The sequence below is a fragment of the Xenopus tropicalis genome, chromosome 5 (assembly GCF_000004195.4).
Source record: "Xenopus tropicalis strain Nigerian chromosome 5, UCB_Xtro_10.0, whole genome shotgun sequence".
Classification (NCBI taxonomy): Eukaryota; Metazoa; Chordata; class Amphibia; order Anura; family Pipidae; genus Xenopus; species Xenopus tropicalis.
In genome coordinates this window covers 152878392-152900938 of record NC_030681.2, presented here as the reverse complement: position 1 = coordinate 152900938, position 22547 = coordinate 152878392, and the positions used below count along the sequence as shown (strand labels likewise).

Genomic DNA, 22547 nt, shown 5'->3' with positions numbered 1-22547 from the left:
AGTGGCACAGATCCTATCTGATCCCCCCCCCATTGTAAGCAGCAGTCCTGCCCTGCTTTATGGCTGAGATTCTAGCTATCTGTATAACAGAGCATTCTGTCACAGTGGCACAGATCCTATCTGATCCCCCCCCCCATTGTAAGCAGCAGTCCTGCCCTGCTTTATGGCTGAGATTCTAGCTATCTGTATAACAGAGCATTCTGTCACAGTGACACAGATCCTATCTGATCCCCCCATTGTAAGCAGCAGTCCTGCCCTGCTTTATGGCTGAGATTCTAGCTATCTGTATAACAGAGCATTCTGTCACAGTGGCACAGATCCTATCTGATCCCCCCATTGTAAGCAGCAGTCCTGCCCTGCTTTATGGCTGAGATTCTAGCTATCTGTATAACAGAGCATTCTGTCACAGTGGCACAGATCCTATCTGATCCCCCCATTGTAAGCAGCAGTCCTGCCCTGCTTTATGGCTGAGATTCTAGCTATCTGTATAACAGAGCATTCTGTCACAGTGGCACAGATCCTATCTGATCCCCCCCATTGTAAGCAGCAGTCCTGCCCTGCTTTATGGCTGAGATTCTAGCTATCTGTATAACAGAGCATTCTGTCACAGTGGCACAGATCCTATCTGATCCCCATTGTAAGCAGCAGTCCTGCCCTGCTTTATGGCTGAGATTCTAGCTAATTTATTTTCTGTTCTCCCTATCCTTGTCCTAGAATCAAAGACAATATTTGGTTTCTAGATTTGTATTGATTCTTCCTTATATTGCGCTCCTGTTCCTCCTCCTGGATGCCATTCAAGCCGTCTCATGAATCGGAGACATGACCCGCATACAGCACTCCAGCCTAGGTTTCCTACTTGTTTCCCATGATGCAATGGCACAACAGTAACCTGGACTCTTCTTTCCTCTACAGGAATTGTTTCCATTAGCAGAGATTTCTGCTTTATTAATAACATTGTCTGACAAGTGGAATTTAGTGCCCTGAACGCCTTACACTCTATTCTAGGCTACTGGAGTGTGAGCACCTATTCCAACTAATTGTGCCGTAATGAAAGAAACCAGAAGCCAATCACAGCACTGCCATATTCAGAAACACAGATCAAGCAGCCACCCAGAGCCTTGGGGCTGCAGTAAGCAGCCAATCAGAGTGCAGATAATATATTTGCAGCAGCAATCATAATAGGGAAAGCAGCCAAATGTATAGAGAGTCTCTATGTGAACCTGTGTCCTTCCCTTCCATATAAAGCTCCAGCACCCCTTGAATGGGACGTAACACCCCCATCTGAGCCCGGCGGTGATACTCACTCTTCCTGTGCACTCTGGGTAACGCGGTTCATGGGCGCCAACCCATCGTTCCAGGGTATCTGGTCCCCAATTCCTGGCTGCCCAAACTGCGGCTCGGTGATTCCAAGGTCAGGATCTGGCAAGCCTAATGTGCATAGATAAGGGGAGAACATATAAATAATAAAAACGTTATGTTACACACACAGACCTGAATAATGGAACATAACCTCGGGACAACAACGACAATTTAATGAATGTAAAAGGAGAAACGAGACTAAATGTGGAGATTAGAATAAGGAACCAGCCGGCGTTCATAAATCCAGCGCTTAGGCGCCCCTATACCCGCTGGCACACACCCAAACCTGCGTAACTCTTACACTGCCAGGGGGTGATTCATTATAATGTAACAGAGTAAGGATTTGGAACTCCGAGAGCCGTCATGGTCTCTGCACAACAGCACACTGGCCAAAGCTGATTGAATCTTGCAGGGCCGCCATCAGAAATCACTGGGCCCCCCCTCCTCCAACACCCCCAATGGCCCCTCCCATCAATACAAAGGACATACAGACTTTGGTAGCCAGGGCCCCTCTAAAACATTGGTGGCCCTCCCCCAAATTACTCATACTATGGCCCGCTCCCCGCTGCTTCCTTCCGCATCCTTCATCTCCCCCCCAGCATCTTCCTGCTTCCTCCCAGACCCCCAAAGCATCCTCCGGCTCCCCCCAGGCCCGCCCCAAGCATCCTCCTGCCCCCCCAAGCATCCTCCAGCTCCCCCCCAGGGCACCCCCCAGGCCCGTCCCAAGCCTCCTCCTGTCCCCCCAAGCATCCTCCAGCTCCCCCCCAGGGCACCCCCAGCATCCTCCGGCTCCCCCCAGGCCCACCCCCTGCATCCTGCTGTTTCCTCCAGGGCCCCCCCCAAGCATCCTCCTGTTTCTCCCCCCAAGCATCCTCCAGCTCCCCCCTTCCCTCCCCCCCAGCGGCCTCCTGCTTCCTTCCGCTCTGGCGGTGTCCTCCGCTATGTCCCGCGGCTCCCCGCTACTTCTGCGCTTTTATAAGGTTGCATCCCGTGTGTGTGACGTCAGTACGCACGGGCACAACCTTATAAAAGCACAGAAGTAGCGGGGAGCCGCGAGACAAAGCGGAGCACGCCAGAAAGAACAGGGCCCGAGCTAAGGAAACTCTAGCACGGCCGGGCCCCCTTTTAAAGTTCAAAATTATTGTGCCCCCCTGATGGCGGCTCTGGAATCTTGGCAGTAATCAAACCTATTGAAGAACAAGCTGCAGGCAGGGCCGTTAAGGGGTTAATTCCATATAGAGGAGACCTCCAAACCCCCAGCACTGCCGGGACCCTGTAGGCCCAGAGCGGGGTCCCTGGACCCGGAGCTGTATTTTGACAGCTGCTGTAGTTAAAAGGCCCTTTTTCCCATAAACGCATCATTTCAATAAAAATAAAGTAACACGTAAGATCTCGGGGGACCACTTTCTGCATCTTTTCGTTTTAGGAAGCGTTTCCTTCCCCTTTAAAATTTCAGAAGCCGTCATAAAAAAACAAAACAGATTTTGTACTTTTAACGACCACTTAAGATTTATGCCCTTTATTCGACGATTGCCTTTTAAGGGTTCCTGTTTCAAGCACAATAACCAGCCAACAATTAAAAATACATGTTTGTGAAATGAATTGGAGACAAATTATTTAGCAGGTTTAATTACGGGACAGAAACGTCGTTATTGGGACATTGGCTGGTGGATTCTGCTGCACAAATGCCAACCCCCCCCCCTGTGTTAGAAACGAATGGAGAACCCGCAGGAATGAATTTCAAATGCCCCCTTTGATTTTCACGCAAAAATTAAAAAATATAAGATGTTAATGATCGCACATGAAATTCTAATAATTTATTTCTGTAGGATGGAAGCCAGCGGGTGTCCCCCCCATTCCCTTCTCCAAGGGCCAGATGTCTCGGAGCGACACGGGGACACTAACAAACACATGTGCGCCAAAGTCACATTTCAGACTTTAGTTCAGAGGGAAGCGAGGCAGATCTGCAAACAGCGCTAATAAATAGATGGCCGGCTGCGGGCCCCATGTGGCTGGCTCTGTGTTTGGGCTTGAAACATGCATATTATATAAATGTGACATAATAAGTCAGGAATGTATTCACACACATCTCACTGTGATGATGGACTGCAGATGCCTATTGTGGATTTATACCGAGCCTTTCCCTGCTAGGCCCAGGGCTTTTATATTGAAAGGAGGTGCCTGGAGTAAAATCAAGGGTAACATGCTGGGAAGCACTAATACCACTGCTACTATAGGCACCATCTCTCCCTACTATACCTGCTATCCCACAGCCCCAGTCCCTTCCCAGAGGCTATTATCCCCCACTGCTACTATAGGCACCATCTCTCCCTACTATACCTGCTATCCCACAGCCCCAGTCCCTTCCCAGAGGCTATTATCCTCCCACTGCTACTATAGGCACCATCTCTCCCTACTATACCTGCTATCCCACAGCCCCAGTCCCTTCCCAGAGGCTATTATCCCCCCACTGCTACTATAGGCACCATCTCTCCCTACTATACCTGCTATCCCACAGCCCCAGTCCCTTCCCAGAGGCTATTATCCCCCCACTGCTACTATAGGCACCATCTCTCCCTACTATACCTGCTATCCCACAGCCCCAGTCCCTTCCCAGAGGCTATTATCCCCCCACTGCTACTATAGGCACCATCTCTCCCTACTATACCTGCTATCCCACAGCCCCAGTCCCTTCCCAGAGGCTATTATCCCCCCACTGCTACTATAGGCACCATCTCTCCCTACTATACCTGCTATCCCACAGCCCCAGTCCCTTCCCAGAGGCTATTATCCCCCCACTGCTACTATAGGCACCATCTCTCCCTACTATACCTGCTATCCCACAGCCCCAGTCCCTTCCCAGAGGCTATTATCCCCCCACTGCTACTATAGGCACCATCTCTCCCTACTATACCTGCTATCCCACAGCCCCAGTCCCTTCCCAGAGGCTATTATCCCCCCACTGCTACTATAGGCACCATCTCTCCCTACTATACCTATCCCACAGCCCCAGTCCCTTCCCAGAGGCTATTATCCCCCCACTGCTACTATAGGCACCATCTCTCCCTACTATACCTGCTATCCCACAGCCCCAGTCCCTTCCCAGAGGCTATTATCCCCCACTGCTACTATAGGCACCATCTCTCCCTACTATACCTGCTATCCCACAGCCCCAGTCCCTTCCCAGAGGCTATTATCCCCCCACTGTTACTATAGGCACCATCTCTCCCTACTATACCTGCTATCCCACAGCCCCAGTCCCTTCCCAGAGGCTATTATCCCCCCACTGCTACTATAGGCACCATCTCTCCCTACTATACCTGCTATCCCACAGCCCCAGTCCCTTCCCAGAGGCTATTATCCCACTGCTACTATAGGCACCATCTCTCCCTACTATACCTGCTATCCCACAGCCCCAGTCCCTTCCCAGAGGCTATTATCCCCCCACTGCTACTATAGGCACCATCTCTCCCTACTATACCTGCTATCCCACAGCCCCAGTCCCTTCCCAGAGGCTATTATCCCCCCACTGCTACTATAGGCACCATCTCTCCCTACTATACCTGCTATCCCACAGCCCCAGTCCCTTCCCAGAGGCTATTATCCCCCACTGCTACTATAGGCACCATCTCTCCCTACTATACCTGCTATCCCACAGCCCCAGTCCCTTCCCAGAGGCTATTATCCCCCCACTGCTACTATAGGCACCATCTCTCCCTACTATACCTGCTATCCCACAGCCCCAGTCCCTTCCCAGAGGCTATTATCCCACTGCTACTATAGGCACCATCTCTCCCTACTATACCTGCTATCCCACAGCCCCAGTCTCTTCCCAGAGGGAATTTTTAAAAATAACAGAACCAGCTGTCACCTACAATTTAGAATATGTGATACATGCTATTCATTCCAGCTTGTTGTGCCAGTAGTGAGCAGCATGGCACTTTCCCAGCCCGTTAAGCCTAGTTGCACTATGACAATTGCTCACCTGGATCAGATTGGAAAGCAGTTGCGTCATGCGTTACACCACGTCCCTGGTCCGGTGTTAGTCCAGAACGTGGGCTGGTGTCACTTGGTGCTGGAAATGGGTTCAAATCCAACTGCACGGGGTCCATAGGGTCACAGAATCCAAACGGGGATTGGTTTGTGTTCATTCCATTAAAATCTGAGGATAGAAAACACAGATTAACTGTACTGAGGGCAGGCGACACCTTGACTGTTAGAGTGGGAATGGCCAACCCTCATTTTTATTTAGACATCAACTCCCAGCTCCCGCTGAATGCTGGTACTTGTAGTTCAATAACAGCAGGAGAGCCCCTGCCCATACGGCCTGATAGCTAAGGGGACAGAACCTTCCCACTCTGCCAAGGTTTAGTGGCCTCCAGTGTCGGACTGGAACCCCAGGGGCCACCAGAAACCTTAGACCATGGGCCCACTCTCCAAACTATTTTTCCTCCTTTCCTCACTCAACCAGTTTATTCTCCTAGTCTCTTTTATTTACATGCTAGCATCAATTCTTCCATCTATTTCTCCTCTTTCTTCCCATTCAGAAATAGGGAATGGCCATGAAGTAGGCCAAATGGTGAAGAGCAGGAGGGCCTGCTAACCCCTGGGCCCACTGGTAGTTTTTCTGGTGGGCCAGTCCAACACTGGTGGCCTCCAATGTTCACGCAATGCACCCCGGAACAAGAGGAAACATCAGCCACGTCCATGTTTTGCCAAGAGCTAAATAAAACATTGGGCGGCTGCCTGTGAAACCTGGCCTGGCCCTCGGCCTGGGAAACCACTATGCTAAATGAAGGCTCAACACGAGCTCTGCGCACAACCCCATGCTATGTACAAAGCCGGGCTCCATAATAGACTTCAGTTATGTGTCTCATAAGAAAAAGGGATTCATGAACGAAAGTTCTTGGCCTCACTCTGATGTTAAACTACAACACTACCCTCATCCTCCACAACCAATTCAAAAGCTTAGAATATTCTGTCACACATCATTCACATACCAGACAATAATATTATTGGTACGGCTTTAAGATTTGAGGTGCTTCGCATATTTTGGTGGGTTTTGCCATTACAAACTCTATACCCCGCCCCTATTGCTGCCAATCAGTCACCCCCTGGAGGGTTTTTTGGCAAAAATCACATGGCTATTGCTGAGCTGCATTTCCAAAATATTTCCATGGTCAGTAGCGGTGAGTTCTGAGATTTTTGGGGGCTATTATTTGTGTAGAAATGTTGGCCAAATTGCCTCAGGAGCAGGGTCGGACTGGGCCGCTGGGACACCGGGAGAAATTCTGGTGGGCCCTGGCTCTAGTTGCCCCCGGTGGCCCAGACCCAACTCTTGCCGGCGCTCCTCCTTCCCGCTGTCAGGGGGGCACAGGGGGGACAGTTGTCCCAGGCCTGGACGATCGTCGCTTTAAAGGGGGCCCGCCCGTGATACAGATTTTCAGATCAGGCCCCCTTTAAAGGACTACGGGCCCTGTCCTTGGTGGCCAGCGGGAAATTTGATTGGTTGCGCCCTGTGTGTCCATACGCACGGGGTGCAACCTTATAAGATGTGCAGATGCAGCGGGGAGCCAGGCACATATCAAGAGCACACAGCCGGGTGAATCCACAGGGGCATAGGGGAGCTGGTGGAGGAAGTCGCTGGTGGGGGAGCTGGAGGATGCTGAAGGAAGCCGCAGGGGAACTGGAGGAAGTCGCTGGGGGGAGCTGGAGGAAGTCTCTGGGGGGGCTGGAGGAAGTCGCTGGGGGGAGCTGGAGGAAGTCGCTGGGGGGAGCTGGAGGAAGTCTCTGGGGGGGCTGGAGGAAGTCGCTGGGGGGAGCTGGAGGAAGTCGCTGGGGGAGCTGGAGGAAGTCTCTGGGGGGGCTGGAGGAAGTCGCTGGGGGGGCTGGAGGAAGTCGCTGGGGGGAGCTGGAGGATGCTGTGGGGGGGGAGCTGGAGGACGCGGGAGGAGGGGTAATGGGGGGGATGCTGGCTACCAATGTTTTAGGGGGCCCTGGCTACCAATGTCTGTGTGTCCTTTGAACTGATGAGAGGGGTCACTGGGGAGGGGCCACTGGGGGGGCAGGTGATGGGAGGAGGGGGGGCCAGAAAATTTTGTTGTGAGAGGCCCCGTGATTTCTGATGGCGGCCCTGTATATATATATATAAATTTATTTTTGACATTTCAGCCGCCAAATGGTTTCCCGCTCAAAGTGCAGCGCCGCTAACCTGACTAGAAACCCACGCAGACTATTCTTCCCATAATTCCTGGTCCCAGCAACTCCTTAGTGAGGGGCAAGTGTTTATTACCCTTACACGGAGTGAGTTTGCTAAAGCTCAAGCGCTTTCCACCACAGGCTGCTGGTAAATACAGTACAATGTCCGCAGCACTGAGACGGCGGAGGGATCCATAGACAGGGCTGTCAGGTCTCACTCAGGCGGAGGAAGTGACACTCCATTAGCGGGAGCCTTACTCGCCCCACACTGACGCTGCTGTCGCAGACATGAAAGGAGCTGCCTGACACATCATCTGCGGCGGCCTTGACGGGCTGACAGGCCTGCGCCGGGGAGAGCGCAACTCCGGCCCCACACCGTGGCCAATAATCGCTTTGATTCAGCGAAGCCCATTAGAAACACAAGGGGAAGAAGTCGTAGCGGCTCAGCGGGTTACACTCAGTTTGGCTGCTGCCCAATATGTATTTCCCCCTGACTGAAACATGAAAAAACTCGCTTAAAAATTCCTCTCACATTCCTCAGTGTTTGCTTTTATTTTGCTTCTCCTTACTGTGTCTGAAACATTAACCCTTATACGGACGGAGGTGGAAATCTCACAATATCGGGTGAGTGAGGATGAGGCCCATACAACTCATTACACCTGTGTGTTTGTACAGGTATGGGATCCGTCATCTGGAAACCCATTATCCAGAAAGCTCCGAATTACAGAAAGCCTGTCTCCCATAGACTCCATTTTTAAAATTGATTTCCTTTTTCTCTGTAAAAATAAAACAGTACCTGTACTTGATCCCAACTAAGATATAATTACCCCTTATTGGGGGCAGAACAGCCCTATTGGGCTTATTTAATGGTTAAATGATTCCCTTTTCTCTGTAATAATAAAACAGTACCTGTACTTGATCCCAACTAAGATATAATTACCCCTTATTGGGGCAGAACAGCCCTATTGGGTTTATTTCATGGTTAAATGATTCCCTTTTCTCTGTAATAATAAAACAGTACCTGTACTTGATCCCAACTAAGATATAATTACCCCTTATTGGGGCAGAACAGCCCTATTGGGTTTATTTCATGGTTAAATGATTCCCTTTTCTCTGTAATAATAAAACAGTACCTGTACTTGATCCCAACTAAGATATAATTACCCCTTATTGGGGCAGAACAGCCCTATTGGGTTTATTTCATGGTTAAATGATTCCCTTTTCTCTGTAATAATAAAACAGTACCTGTACTTGATCCCAACTGCAACTCCCTTGTTTTACACATTGTCGCCTCCAGTCCTACTCAAGGATGTGGCCCTTCTAACCCAACCCTTTGTGTAAGGCACCACTTTACCAGGATATCTCAGCAGAGCAGGCAAATGTGATGTTCTGGCCTTGAACCCATCTCTTGTCCAACATTACTCATGGTGCTTGTAGGCATAATGATGGACAAGCTAATTTCATGGGGAATCTATCATGTAATCTAACTCCTTCTTGTCCCCAAAATGAGATTTATAACCCAACGACAAATGATGTAGCACTGGAAGAAGCTCAAGGCTCCAGAAATCAAATAAAGTGCAGACTCAGAGGTGAATTATGGGCTACACAGGCTGCAGCCTTCGGCACAGTCAATACAATCCATCTCCGTTGCCTCCCACCCAAGCCACTGAGCATGTCCGTCCTTCAACATTTGGAAAAATGGGGGTCGCTGTAATAATAAACAGTGCTGCCATAACCAAGGCAGGGGGTGATCTGTTATCCCTTCAAGGCAAAATAACCAATACATTGAGGCAGAGAGGCAAAGGACAGGTCACCCATGTGTTTATACCCATGGGTGCTGTGGCATGGTGGGGCCACAATGACATAACATTTAGAGTGCATTACATACTGTTTAATCGGGTGGGGGTTCTCGCCACAGTGCCTGTTTGCAGTGACGAGGGTAACATCTCCGTCTTTAGTGGGACACTGTTGTCTGTCCGGTCAGGCACCATTCCCGGTAGTTGGGCTGCTTTGTCCAGTGTAGGCAACAACTGATCGAGTTGGTCAAAATCATCTGCAAACTGAGAAGAGACACAAAGAGAGAGCGGCACCCTTAGTGACATACTACTTAGACAGAACTACACCCTCCGTAGAAGTATAGTATCACAGGAATAATAATGTCTTAGAATGCATATTTATATTGGGGTGGGAGCTGCCATATTATGTCCCTGAGACATGGTAATGCAATAGGCTTCAGGGAATACATGGCAAGTAAATGTATCTGAGGAACATAAGAAAATGCTGAGCACAAAAGTACCAAAGCACTGCTTCCCACCAACAACCGGAATGCAAATCCTGGCGGAGCTGCCAGCCGGCTCAGAGGGCACGTTTTGTGTTGTGCCAACTCCTATTTAATTGTAACACACGAGAATTGGGTTATTTTTTTTTCTATTTTGCGGTCAGGGACAGATTTGCATGAAAATTACAGTAGAGAAATGGGAGCTGAGAAGGGCGCTCTGGTTAAGGTGCGGCTAAGGACAGAGCCCCCCGGTAATCTGCAAGAGCTTGTTCACTGGGGGGGGTGCAGAAAGAACGATCACTGATCACCTGCATGTTAATGAGTCCCAGAGACAAAGGGGAGATGCTGTGAAAAAGTTGGGGAGGTCTGGGCTGCCACTGAATGAATATGCATGAGCGTTTGGCCCCGAGACACTTGGAATAACTGTCGGATAAGCGCTGTCAGTCTCCATCTGGGCCACGGAGGTCACCCTAGCCTAGTGCCAGTAATGGGTTTAGCCTCTAGTACAAATTCCTGGGCTTTTCTCAAAGAACTAAAACTGCTGCTACGCCATTTTTAACCAGTAGAGGTTGCTACTTTGCCTTTCCTTTTGCTGTACTCAATAGCCCAGTATTTCCAAGCTACATGCAGGTAATGTCCTTAGCGTGCCAGTCCTGCTGGTATTACAGATCCACCATGACAGCTTTAACTGGCAGTGTGAGCATGTATTTTTGTTCCAAATATGCTTTGTGTTTATGCAGTGACCGGTGCTGACTCAATGAAGGGCTGATAGGAGCGGAGGGGCAGTTTGTCGGCCTGTAGCCTAAGGGGATTTAGTGCAAGAACAGTTGGAGGGCCCTAAAATGGACACCCCTGATTTATGCGCTTGTATTCACCTGTTGCAATTGCTTCTTTGCCTATTTGCCCATGACTCTGAAAGGATAAGGAAAGGTAAAATCACTGGGGGGGGTGCCAAAATGTTAGGCACCCCCCCAGTGATTGTAATCACTTACCTTATACCCCGGGTTGGTGCTCCTGTTAGGAGAGCACCCACTTGGGCATGGTCGGACTGGGGGGTCCTTGCCGGCCGCGTCCCCTAACCCCCCCGTAGGGGCTCCCCTAACCCCCCTCACAGGGCCCCCCACCCAACATCCTCCCCCGAGCGCGTAAATGTAACGTGTCAGGGGAGGAGCGGTTGGGCAGGGGGAGCGCCGGCAAGGGTCAGACTGGGCCACCGGGGCCTCGTAGAGCCGGGGCCCAGTGGGATTTTTCCTGGTGTCCCGGCGGTCCAGTCCAACCCTGAACTTGGGGGGTGCCTAACATTTTGGTGATTGTACCTTTCCTTCTCCTTCAAGTGAGCGGGGCTAAAGCAACTTGCAGCCAATAAAAACATTTGACCATACACATGGATAGAGGAATTAGCCAATTACGGCGTCTTTACCACTTATGTATCGACAAAGCCAAAAACCCAACAATATGAATATTACACCAAGCGATGAGGCGCAGTTGTACTTGTCAGGATATTATGATTTCGGAGAACCACCTGTATGCCACAACATTCGGCCCCCCGTGGCCTGAACTGCTATTCCGTCTCCCCTGTTACATCTGATCCCATCCCTGGGACACAGAATTCTCCGGGGAGACTTATTTTTGTGCGGAAACTTTCAAAGGGGTGGGAAGCCAGACTTAACTGATACACACTGTGGGGATATCGATGTCAGCTCGGCACAAATGATTGCTATTATTCTTTATATTTATATCTTTATTTAAAGCTGAGAAATATTTCTGTTTTTCATCTGGGAGTGAGTTTTATTTGTCTTCGACAAGATGGAAGGATTCATTAACAATAACCATAAACTTGACATTTGGATGCCTAAAAACAGAACATTCTGGAGAAACACTAAAGGTGCCCATACACCTTCAATGTCGCCAAGCAAGCGGATCTTCTCCCGATATCCCCACCTACGGGTGAATGCAGGCTAATTCAATCGTTTGGCCCTGGGGCCAAATGATTGAATTATAAAGACGGGTAAAGGCAAAGTCAGTCCGGGGACTGCAGTCGATGCGGTCCCCGATCCGACTAGATTTTTTAACATGCCCGATCGATATCTGGCTGATTTCAGGCCAGATATCGGTTGGGCAGGCCTGTCGGTAGTGCCCATACACGGGCCGATTAGCTGCCGAATTGGTCTAAGGCAGTGGTCCCCAACTTTTTTTGCACCCGAGACCAGTTTCAAGCAAGGCAATTTTTCCAAGGACCGGGATTGTAGTTGGGGGGGTTGGCACAGCCAATGCATAGTATATAATTGAATTATTACATATATGATGTAAATGTAATTATTATTGCACTTTATTTTATTATTATTATTATTATTATTAAATATAATACAGCTCATCATAATGCAAACTCAGTGGGGGACCTGAGCTTGTTTCCCTGCAACTAGATGCACCCAGCACCCTTGCTTTTCTTACTCCCACCTAAGGGTTGACATCCTCTGACCTTTAGTATGGAACTTTAAGTACTTTGGCCCTTGTCGCAATCAGTAGAAAGCTTCCTGGGCTTCACATAGCTGTTTTCATGGCTGTGTAAAACATTGGAGAATTGAGATATCAGGTATTTAGGACCAGAGGTGGCCCAGTTCAGCACAGCCCACGGCCTGGCACTGGTCCCCGGCCCGGTGGTTGGGGACCCCTGGTCTAAGGGACCCATATCGGCAGCTAGAATCGGCCTGTGTATGGGGACCTTTACCCTAAGATTGCTGGGAGTCGAGATGAACTTTGTGGCAGTTAATAATAGTCATTGCTGGACTCCTGCACAACCCCCCAATCCCCTACCTATGCCCTTTATCCTCCTCTCTTCCCACCCTTCCACTTTGGTAAATCACTAGTGCCAGTGATGAAACAGTTTGGTGCAACATTAGCTTGAAGAGAAGGCAGCAGAGGTATGTGTCTAAAGGCACAGGCAGATTTCAGCTGTGGATTTGGGTCCTTTGGGCCAATTCGGCAGCTTATCTACCCATGTATGGGCACTCCTGAAGGGCCGACCTGACCGATATCTGGTCTAAAATTGGGCAGATCTTGATCTTGTCAGAAAGGGAACCACATCGGCTAGTTGATGCAGTCTGACGGCCCATATACTCGCCATTTTAATTAGATCAATAAGCCCGATATCCCCCACCCTGGGTGGGCAAAACAACACTATTTATTATGCAACAAAACCATGACAAACCCGTAAAACCAAAATACTCCATCTAAAACCTATGAAAATCATATAGAAGTCAACGGCAGATGTGCTTTTGACAACTGGAAGATCTTTCTTTGCTTCGTGGTTTTAGAAGTTTTCGGATTTTCTTGATACAGAAAAGTTGTGGGTTTTGCATTTTTTACGCATCTTTTTGTTCCCACTTTTGTAGTTTGAATCTTTAGATAAATGACTGACACTCGAGGAAGTAAGTTTAGTTGTGGTTTAAAAAAACTATAAAATCATGAAAATCTGAACGTCGATAAATGCTTTCTTAGTGTACTATCTAGCTTTTGAGGGCTGTCGGATAGAATAAACGTGCCGAGTGGTCCCTGATCTGATTGAAAATAACGTCTGCACAATCAAGGTCAATTTTAAGCCAGATATTGGTCGGGTAGGCCCCTCAGGGGTGATAAGCTGCCCAATCGGTCCAAAGGACCCAAATCAATAGTTGAAATCTGCCCGTGCATGGCAACCTTAATATTTCTATATACTAGGGGTGCACCGAATCCAGAATTTGGTTCTTGGTTTCAGCCAAGATTTAGCCTTTTTCAGCAGGATTCGCCAAATTCATGCCTCTGGCTGAACCAAATCCTGGCAAGGGTCGGTTCTGGGCCGCTGGGGCCCACCGGGATTTTTCCCAGTGTCCCGGCGGCCCAGTCCGACCCTGCAGCCTGCTATATACTGTATATTTCCTCTAGACACGGGCTTGATTTATCTATGAGAGAAAATACTGAAGGTGAAAACAGCCTAAAGACCTTGCTTGCAGTGTGAATGAACTGTACCTCCCAGAATCCTCAGAAGAACACTGACAGTTGTAGTCCAGAGACAAGCAATCTGGATTGCCTGTCCTAAAACAAGGAAAAAATATACAATGCGGTTCCTATTGTGAGATTTCTGCAGTATGGCAAGATTGGCAGCTCATATATATAAATATATATATATATAATGGATTGCGTTACTTTGCTATTGCTACAGTAATTGCTCATCTGTTTAATGGCCTTTAGGCAGCTGAATAAATCTCCAGGCCCAGAGAGCAATGATCACACACTGACTGTGTTACAGAGGATCCCATTTCCAGCTCTGGGAGTGCAGTATAGTTCAACCCTATTGCAGCTGGCTGGGAGACTCAGATATAAAGGAACAGAGCACAGAAAACTTACCCACTGGGCAATAATGAAACCAAATACCTGCTGGGCAATAATAAAAACCATATACCTGCTGGGCAATAAGAACACTATATACCATGCTAATTAAACCATATACCTGCTGGGCAATAAGAACACTATATACCATGCTAATTAAACCATATACCTGCTGGGCAATAAGAACACTATATACCATGCTAATTAACCATATACCTGCTGGGCAATAAGAACACTATATACCATGCTAATTAACCATATACCTGCTGGGCAATAAGAACACTATATACCATGCTAATTAAACCATATACCTGCTGGGCAATAAGAACACTATATACCATGATAATTAAACCATATACCTGCTGGGCAATAATGAAATAATATACGTACTGGGCAATAAGAACACTATATACCATGCCTATTAAACCATATACCTGCTGGGCAATAAAGAAATAATATACCTGCTGGGCAATAATGAAATAATATACCTGCTGGGCAATAATGAAATAATATACCTGCTGGGCAATAATGAAATAATATACCTGCTGGGCAATAAGAACACTATATACCATACTAATTAAACCATATACCTGCTGGGCAATAATGAAATAATATACCTGCTGGGCAATAATGAAATAATATACCTGCTGGGCAATAATGAAATAATATACCTGCTGGGCAATAAGAACACTATATACCATACTAATTAAACCATATACCTGCTGGGCAATAATGAAATAATATACCTGCTGGGCAATAATGAAATAATATACCTGCTGGGCAATAAGAACACTATATACCATACTAATTAAACCATATACCTGCTGGGCAAAAAGAACACTATATACCATGCTAATTAAACCATATACCTGCTGGGCAATAAGAACACTATATACCATGCTAATTAAACCATATACCTGCTGGGCAATAAGAACACTATATACCATGCTAATTAAACCATATACCTGCTGGCCAATAATGAAATAATATACGTACTGGGCAATAAGAACACTATATACCATGCCTATTAAACCATATACCTGCTGGGCAATAAAGAAATAATATACCTGCTGGGCAATAATGAAATAATATACCTGCTGGGCAATAATGAAATAATATACCTGCTGGGCAATAATGAAATAATATACCTGCTGGGCAATAAGAACACTATATACCATGCTAATTAAACCATATACCTGCTGGGCAATAAGAACACTATATACCATGCTAATTAAACCATATACCTGCTGGGCAATAAGAACACTATATACCATGCTAATTAAACCATATACCCGCTGGGCAATAATGAAATAATATACGTACTGGGCAATAAGAACACTATATACCATGCCTATTAAACCATATACCTGCTGGGCAATAAAGAAATAATATACCTGCTGGGCAATAATGAAATAATATACCTGCTGGGCAATAATGAAATAATATACCTGCTGGGCAATAATGAAATAATATACCTGCTGGGCAATAAGAACACTATATACCATACTAATTAAACCATATACTGTACCTGCTGGGCAATAATGAAATAATATACATGTTGGGCAATAAGAACACTATATACCATGCTAATTAACCATATACCTGCTGGGCACAGACTCCCCCACCAAAGAGTGCACTCTAAAGGTACAGTGGCCACTGTATCTGACTGATCAGTTTGCAGTCTGACAGACGGTGACTGGCCATAACTGGACACTTTCTATTGTTTATTTAATTCAGGCCAAATAATTAGAACTCCAGGAAGAAGAAGTCAATACTGTCCCCAATCTGACATACATGCACAGGCAGGCCAGAGGTACGATGGAAACGGACCTACCAAATCTGTGCCCGTAACAGCCAGCTTAATGAAAGGAAAGAGCCAATTAGCTGCTCCCATTTGACAAATCAGTGCAGAGATCTAGCTCTCCGAGTCAGCTGTTTACTTCCCCTTCGTATCCCTATGATGAAAGCTCATGTATTCCCACACCCGCTCCCCAACTCCTTCCTTTTCTGAGCCCACAAAGCTGGAACCATTGCCAAGTCCTGGATCACTTCTTCCTCTCCGAGTGGATACTACAAACATTGCTGCTAACGGAAAACCCAGGGGAAACGGTCTGGTGTCAAGTTGAGTTTTTCCGAAAACGAAATTTCGTCGACTATCAAAATGAACTCAGGTAAATACCGGTTAAGCACGGAATAATGAATAATTCACCATACGTTGGGTTAAGGAAGATCACATTGTAACTGCTCTTTTCCTCTGTATGTGGCCAGCTTGGAAGTAGGTGGGACCGGCACAACAAATGCACACTTTTAGGGACAAAGCCCTGTATGCCCAGTGACGAGCCACTAAATTCACTGGCAACTGGCACAGGTTTAACCAGCTAGGAACAATGTCCCACGTATTTTAAAGGAGAAGGAAAGGTAAAAACTAAGTAAGCTTTATGTAAATACAGCCATAAGCACTCACAGTCCTCTATCAAAAGATACAGGATTTCTTGTCTGTTTGTTTTCCTCTACCAGAGACACGCAGCTCTCTCCTCTCTCCTGTTCCCCCCTTCCTCAAGAATGCTAAGAACTCCCTCCCCCCCTTAGGAATGTGGATCTGAGCCAATCAGCAGGAAGCTTCCTCATAGTCTTACTGGGCATGTACACCGGTCTTGGTGTTAGTGCAGGAGCAAGGCATTATGGGAACTTTCTTTAAACAGCTCAGCTTTTTTTTTTCCTATGAGGCTTCTGATCATTTGAACGGGAGAAAAATGGGGAGACTTAAGGGCACTATTGAGAGAAATGAAGGTATGCCTGCAGCTTGAGATTAACTCTTTACTAGCCTTGCCTTCTCCTGTAAGAGGGGCTGAAGATACATCTGATTTGGTTTCACCAAAAGAAGACCACTTAGTACAAATGTCTGCCCACCGCTACTATACATTTGTTACCACAAGTACGCTCATCTTGCCACACAAGCTACCAGCACAATTATACATTGCCGTTTGATCCGCTGCATACAATCTGGCCAACACTTAGCCATATTCAATAATCACAAATACCAGTTTGAGAAATGCATTGGAAAGCACCAGTTTCTAGTGAACATTTTCTAGCAGTAGACTAACCTGGTTTTGGGTCTCTAATTTAATATCCTCTTGACCAGCTTTGATCAATGTGGTAGGAGTGGAGCTGCACTGATCAACCTGTTCCTTTTCCACTTTTACTTTTACATCTTCCAGAGTCAGAGCAGAGGACGACTTCACCTCCTTCTCATCCTTGTCCAACAGGTAGCGCAAGAGCTGGTGATCTTTGGAGTCCTTTTTTTTGTCGCTCTCGGACTCCATTTTGACCTCTGGCGGACCTCCTGGAGTTTGGTTGTTGGCGGAGCCAGTGTTTTTCTTTTCATGATCTATTGATAAGCTACTAATGTCTGAAGGGCTCCCTTCCTGAAGAAGCCGATGCAATATCTTGTGACGTTCTGTCAAAGAGCTATGAGATGAAGGACATGTTCCACTCGAGGAACTTCCACAGCTTGTGTTAGTGACAACATGGCAAGTTAGAGGGTCTCGGCAATTAGTGTCCACATCTCGCAACTGCTGCTCTGCTGTTGTTGCTAACAGCTGTACAAGTTTGTTACTCGAGGTGGCCAAAGAGGGTTTAGTCTCCCCCTCAACAGTCCTGTCACTATTGCCACTGTTGTCCTTCGGCTCCATTTTGATGGGCTGCATATTGAGACGCCCCGGGGAGTTCTGTGAGTTCAACTGACGCAGGACAGGGGATGTAGTGGAATATCCAACAGTTGGGTTGGGTCCTTCATTAATCCCCTGAACAGTGTTCATTGGGGTATTGGAAAAGAGCCTGCCATTGTTGGTGGTGGATACATTGTTTGTCATGCCGGGGGAGGGAGTAGAAAATCCTAAAGGGGTGTTGGGGTCATTTACCACAGGCATGGAATTCAAGGGGACATTTGAAAAAGGCCTGTTGTTATTGTTGTTGCAGATGCTGTTTGAAATACCTACTGGGGAGTGCATGGCAGGCATGGGGGGAGAAAAGGGATTACCTGATGCCCGAGACCGGGAAACCAGTCCTGGGCTAGCCCGTGGCCTTGGAGACATGAACTGTGGGGGGCTTATTCCAGGGCTACTCATGGGGGAATTGTTGAGGTTGAGATTGTTACTGTTTTGGGGCCCAGCCTGCCCCAGGCTTAAGGCAACATTGGTTCCAATCTGACTTCCAGGAGAACACCCAAAGTTCGCTTGGCTGGTGTTGGAGCTGTTGCTGTTATGAAGGCCGGCGACTTGGTGCTGGTTTATCCCGGAGCTGAGCATGCCACCACTGGACGGGGAGGTTGTTGAAGAAAAGGGCATCCCTTGAGTTGGGGTGATGGTGAGGTTAACCGAAGGGCTGAGGCGGGGTAGTGACATTCCTGAGTTAGTGTTTTCTTGAGTACAAAGAGAGCTTTGATCCCTGGGGGGAAAAACAGAATAAATTCTAACCATCCATTTAGGAAGTACAAAATATAGTATTAAGCTGCACCAATTTAGATTATAAACAATTGTATTGCCTTTTGTTTGATGTAAAAACACATACTCTTGTTTCACACTTAACAAGTTTCCTTTGCTATAGAGCAGTGCTTCTCAACCTTCCTAATTCCGCGACCCTTTAATACAGTTCCTCATGTTGTGGTGACCCCCAACCATAAAATGATTCCTAAGATCATCGGAAATATGTGTTTTCCGATGGTCTTAGGCGACCCCTAGAGGGGTCCCGTTGAGAACCACTGCTATAGAAAATCTAATATATAAAATGATGAAGCTTTTTAGTAGCAGTGCCCTAGAGCAGGGGACTCTCCTGGCCCTTCGACCACTAGAGGTGGCAAAACTAATCCAGCACCCTCAACTCCCCCATTTTTACCTCTTCTGTTATTGGAGAGGGTAAGGGGATCCTTATATTACCAAGGCCCTCTTTTTGATATCCGTGGTAAAGGTAAAGTGCTGCCTGAGATAAGATTCTCACCTAAATTATCCCTAAAACTCATTACACTTAGAACGTCATGTCTAAAGGTGCCCATACATGTAAAGATCTGCTCGCCTGGCGAGGTCTCCAAGTGAGCGGATCTTCTCCCGATATCAGGCAAATTTAGGCTCTGGGGCCAAACGAATCTGGGGCAAGATTTCGGTCAGGCATTTCCGTCCTTGCTGCCCCTACACGGGCCAATAAACTGCCGAATCGGTCTAAAGGTCCCCATACACGGGCCGATTCTAGCTGCCAATATCAGTCCCTTAGACCGATTTGGCAGCTAATTGGCCCGTGTATGGGCAGTACGGACGGGTCTGCCCTACCGATATCTGGCCTGAAATTGGCAGGATATCTATCGGGCAGGTTAAAAAATCTAGTCGGATCGGGGACCGCATCGGCTCGTTGATGCAGTCCCCGGACCGACTATTGCTATACCCGTCGTTATAATTCGATCGTTTGGCCCTGGATTCTCCCGATATTGCCCACCCCTAGGTGGGGATATCGGGAGAAGATCCGCTCGCTGGCAACATTGCCAAGCGAGTGGATCTGCCATTGTATGGGGACCTATATCGGCAGCTACAATCGGCCTGTGTATGGCCACCTTAAGAAAAAAAACCCTTAACTCCAACCTTCATTAAAAATCCTATAAGCAACTGCATGGAAGAAAGAGTTTTCAGAGGAAGAAAACATATTCTTTCTCTCATATTGACACCAGGAAACATGAGACAGAAATGTTAAGGCCTAAGATTCCCAGACTAGGCGTCTGAAAATGCCTGGCATATATAGAGGGGCTTTGCTGAATATAAAAATCCGAGGGTCAAAACAGGCCTGGGCGCTTTAAGCAAATAATTAAAAGGCAAGCAAACAATGTGGGAACAAGCTCTCTCTCTGCTTGAACATGCTCCACTGGAAGGCATTTAAATAAGTTGCAGATTTGTTTCCCATGGCCTTCTTGGTCCAATTAGTTTGCCTGCCCATTGCCTATGCCACGCCCTAATATTAAGTCTCTGGGACGCATTAAATAAAAGACAGTGGTCTGAGTACAGACTCGATCGAAGCAAAACCTATTAATGATCGATAGGCCGTAAGATAAAATGGAACTTTGAAGGCCCCAGAGAACATAAGGAACAAAGCACTTTGAGTATGGATGATGGGGTTTCAGCAAATGGCTCTTTAGACATCTCCGGACACGTAATTTATGGCTTTACAGGCTATCGTTCTGTTCCCACCCAAACCCCGGCCTGGCTCCTAGCCCAGAAAAACGAGAGGGGAGGAAGAGCTGCTTCCTATTACAGGGAAGATCACCTTTCAATGATATGGATTCCCATTATGTAGGGCTGCACGTCGGGGCTCTGCGGATAGCACAGTTTGCACTTGGTGTGAGCACTGAGCTCCGTCCCGTCACTCAGCGTGAATTTGTACGATGGACTGCAGGCTGTTCCTCGTGTCATCACTGGTGGGAAAACCAATACAAGAATTAAAGTATGGGGGGGGGGGGGGTGAAATACATGATCAAATCTCTATTCTATAAGGTTTTGAGCTGTATTAAACAGGGTATAGATTCACGGGAGGAGGGGGTTATTCTTCTCCTTTACAGAGCGCTGGTAAGGCCCCATCTAGAATATCCTGTTCAGTTTTGGTCTCCAGTGCTCAAAAGTTATGAAGAAAGGCTGGCCCAGTTGGGTCTGTTTACACTGGAGAAGAGGCGCTTAAGGGGGGACATGATAACTATGTATAAATATATAAAGGGATCATATAATAACCTTTCTAATGTTTTATTTACCAGTAGGTCCTTCCAACGGACACGAGGGCACCCACTCCGTTTAGAAGAAGGGAGGTTCCGTATAAATATTCAGAAAGGGTTTGTTACTGTGAGAGCTGTGAAGTTGTGGGATACAAGGAGGGGTTGGATGGATTCTTAGCAACTGAGGGAATATAGGGTTATGGGAGATAGCTCTTAGTACAAGTTGCCCCAGGGACTGGTCGGATTGCCATCTTGGAATCAGGAAGGAATTTTTTCCCCTCTGCGGCAAATTAGAGAGGCTTCAGATGGGGTTTTTGCCTTCCTCTGGGCCAACTGGCAGTTAGGAAGGTTATATATAGGCATTATGGTTGAACGTGATGGACATACGTCTTTTTTCAACCTAACTTACTATGTTACTAAGAACAAGGAAAGGAGAGAAAGTGGGCCATACCATTATCTCAAGTTTAAATGCCAGTGTCATCGTTGTTTATAACTGTTCCAATATCTACTGGTTTATGGAGAACCATTAATCCAAACATTTTAAGAGTCAAGAATTCCCTAAGCAATACCCTATATACATTTTTCCATCACAGCTGCTCAGCCTTTTTTGGACTAAATATATAAATAAATGTATTTTCCCTCTGCAGCATGGAACTATAGAAACAGCTTTACTTCTTCTGGCAGCCATTATTGGGCAATATAATGTTGCTCCTATTGGATACCCAAGGCTTTTTATTCCAGGCTGTATTGTTTGCGCTAAGAATGCTTTTGTACAGGGTGAATAATTGCCTTCTGTATGGAGACAAGTCTCTTGTATTAGACCAATTGGAGCCAACATGGCCTCACCTTCCTGGAATAGCTGCTTGGCATACGACGGTTCTGTGCCCTGTGCCTGAAAGAAGGCATAGATACACTTCCGCACCAGATCTTCCCAGCCCAGGCTGCCCGAGGCTCGCAGGGAACTGGTGTCAATGGAGATGATTTTTCCTGAAAGTAAAATAATTAAAAAAATCAGTAAAAACCAACATCTCGAATTGATAAAAATGAAAAAGTTGCATCTTGGACACATGACAAATCGGCCTCCTTTATTTGAAGGTAATCACGGCTGGGAGTGAGAACTTGACTGATTTGGCCTCTCTGGGAGTAAAGTGATTTGTTTTCATTGGGCTGTGGATGGTGGCACGTTCTCCAATCAAGTGTTTACACAACCTCTAACATTTACTGTCAGCCAGCCAAGGAAAATACATGGAGAAACCAATTTGCCAGCTCCTATCAGTGTTTGCATAGCTATCCTGCTTAACTGCCTCTCGTAGATTGACAAATGCTGGACTGCAATAAAATAAATCGAAAATTATTAATGCAGGTAAATAATACTTCTCTCTAAGAACTGCAGGCTTGTAATTTAACATTTCCCCCCTTTTGGGGGTGGGGGGGGCAACCTGCACATTAACCTTAGATTGTAAGCTCACTGGGGCAGGGACTGATGGGAATGTGATAGGGGCCTTAGATTGTAAGCTCCACTGGGGCAGGGACTGATGGGAATGTGATAGGGACCTTAGATTGTAAGCTCACTGGGGCAGGGACTGATGGGAATGGGATAGGGAC

The 22547-nt window shown here is 47.1% G+C and overlaps 1 protein-coding gene across 10 annotated transcripts in view; it reads right to left on the bottom strand.

Annotated features, from left to right (window-relative positions):
• ncoa1 (nuclear receptor coactivator 1) overlaps positions 1–22547 on the bottom strand; it is a 237102-nt gene that overhangs the window by 23155 nt on the left and 191400 nt on the right. For all 10 annotated transcript variants that reach the window (NM_001112912.1, XM_031901466.1, XM_031901465.1 and 7 more), the window contains 6 exon segments: positions 1305–1428; positions 5345–5521; positions 9446–9617; positions 17305–18646; positions 20504–20651; positions 21789–21929. In NM_001112912.1, the coding sequence (NP_001106383.1) occupies positions 1305–1428; positions 5345–5521; positions 9446–9617; positions 17305–18646; positions 20504–20651; positions 21789–21929 (2104 nt within the window).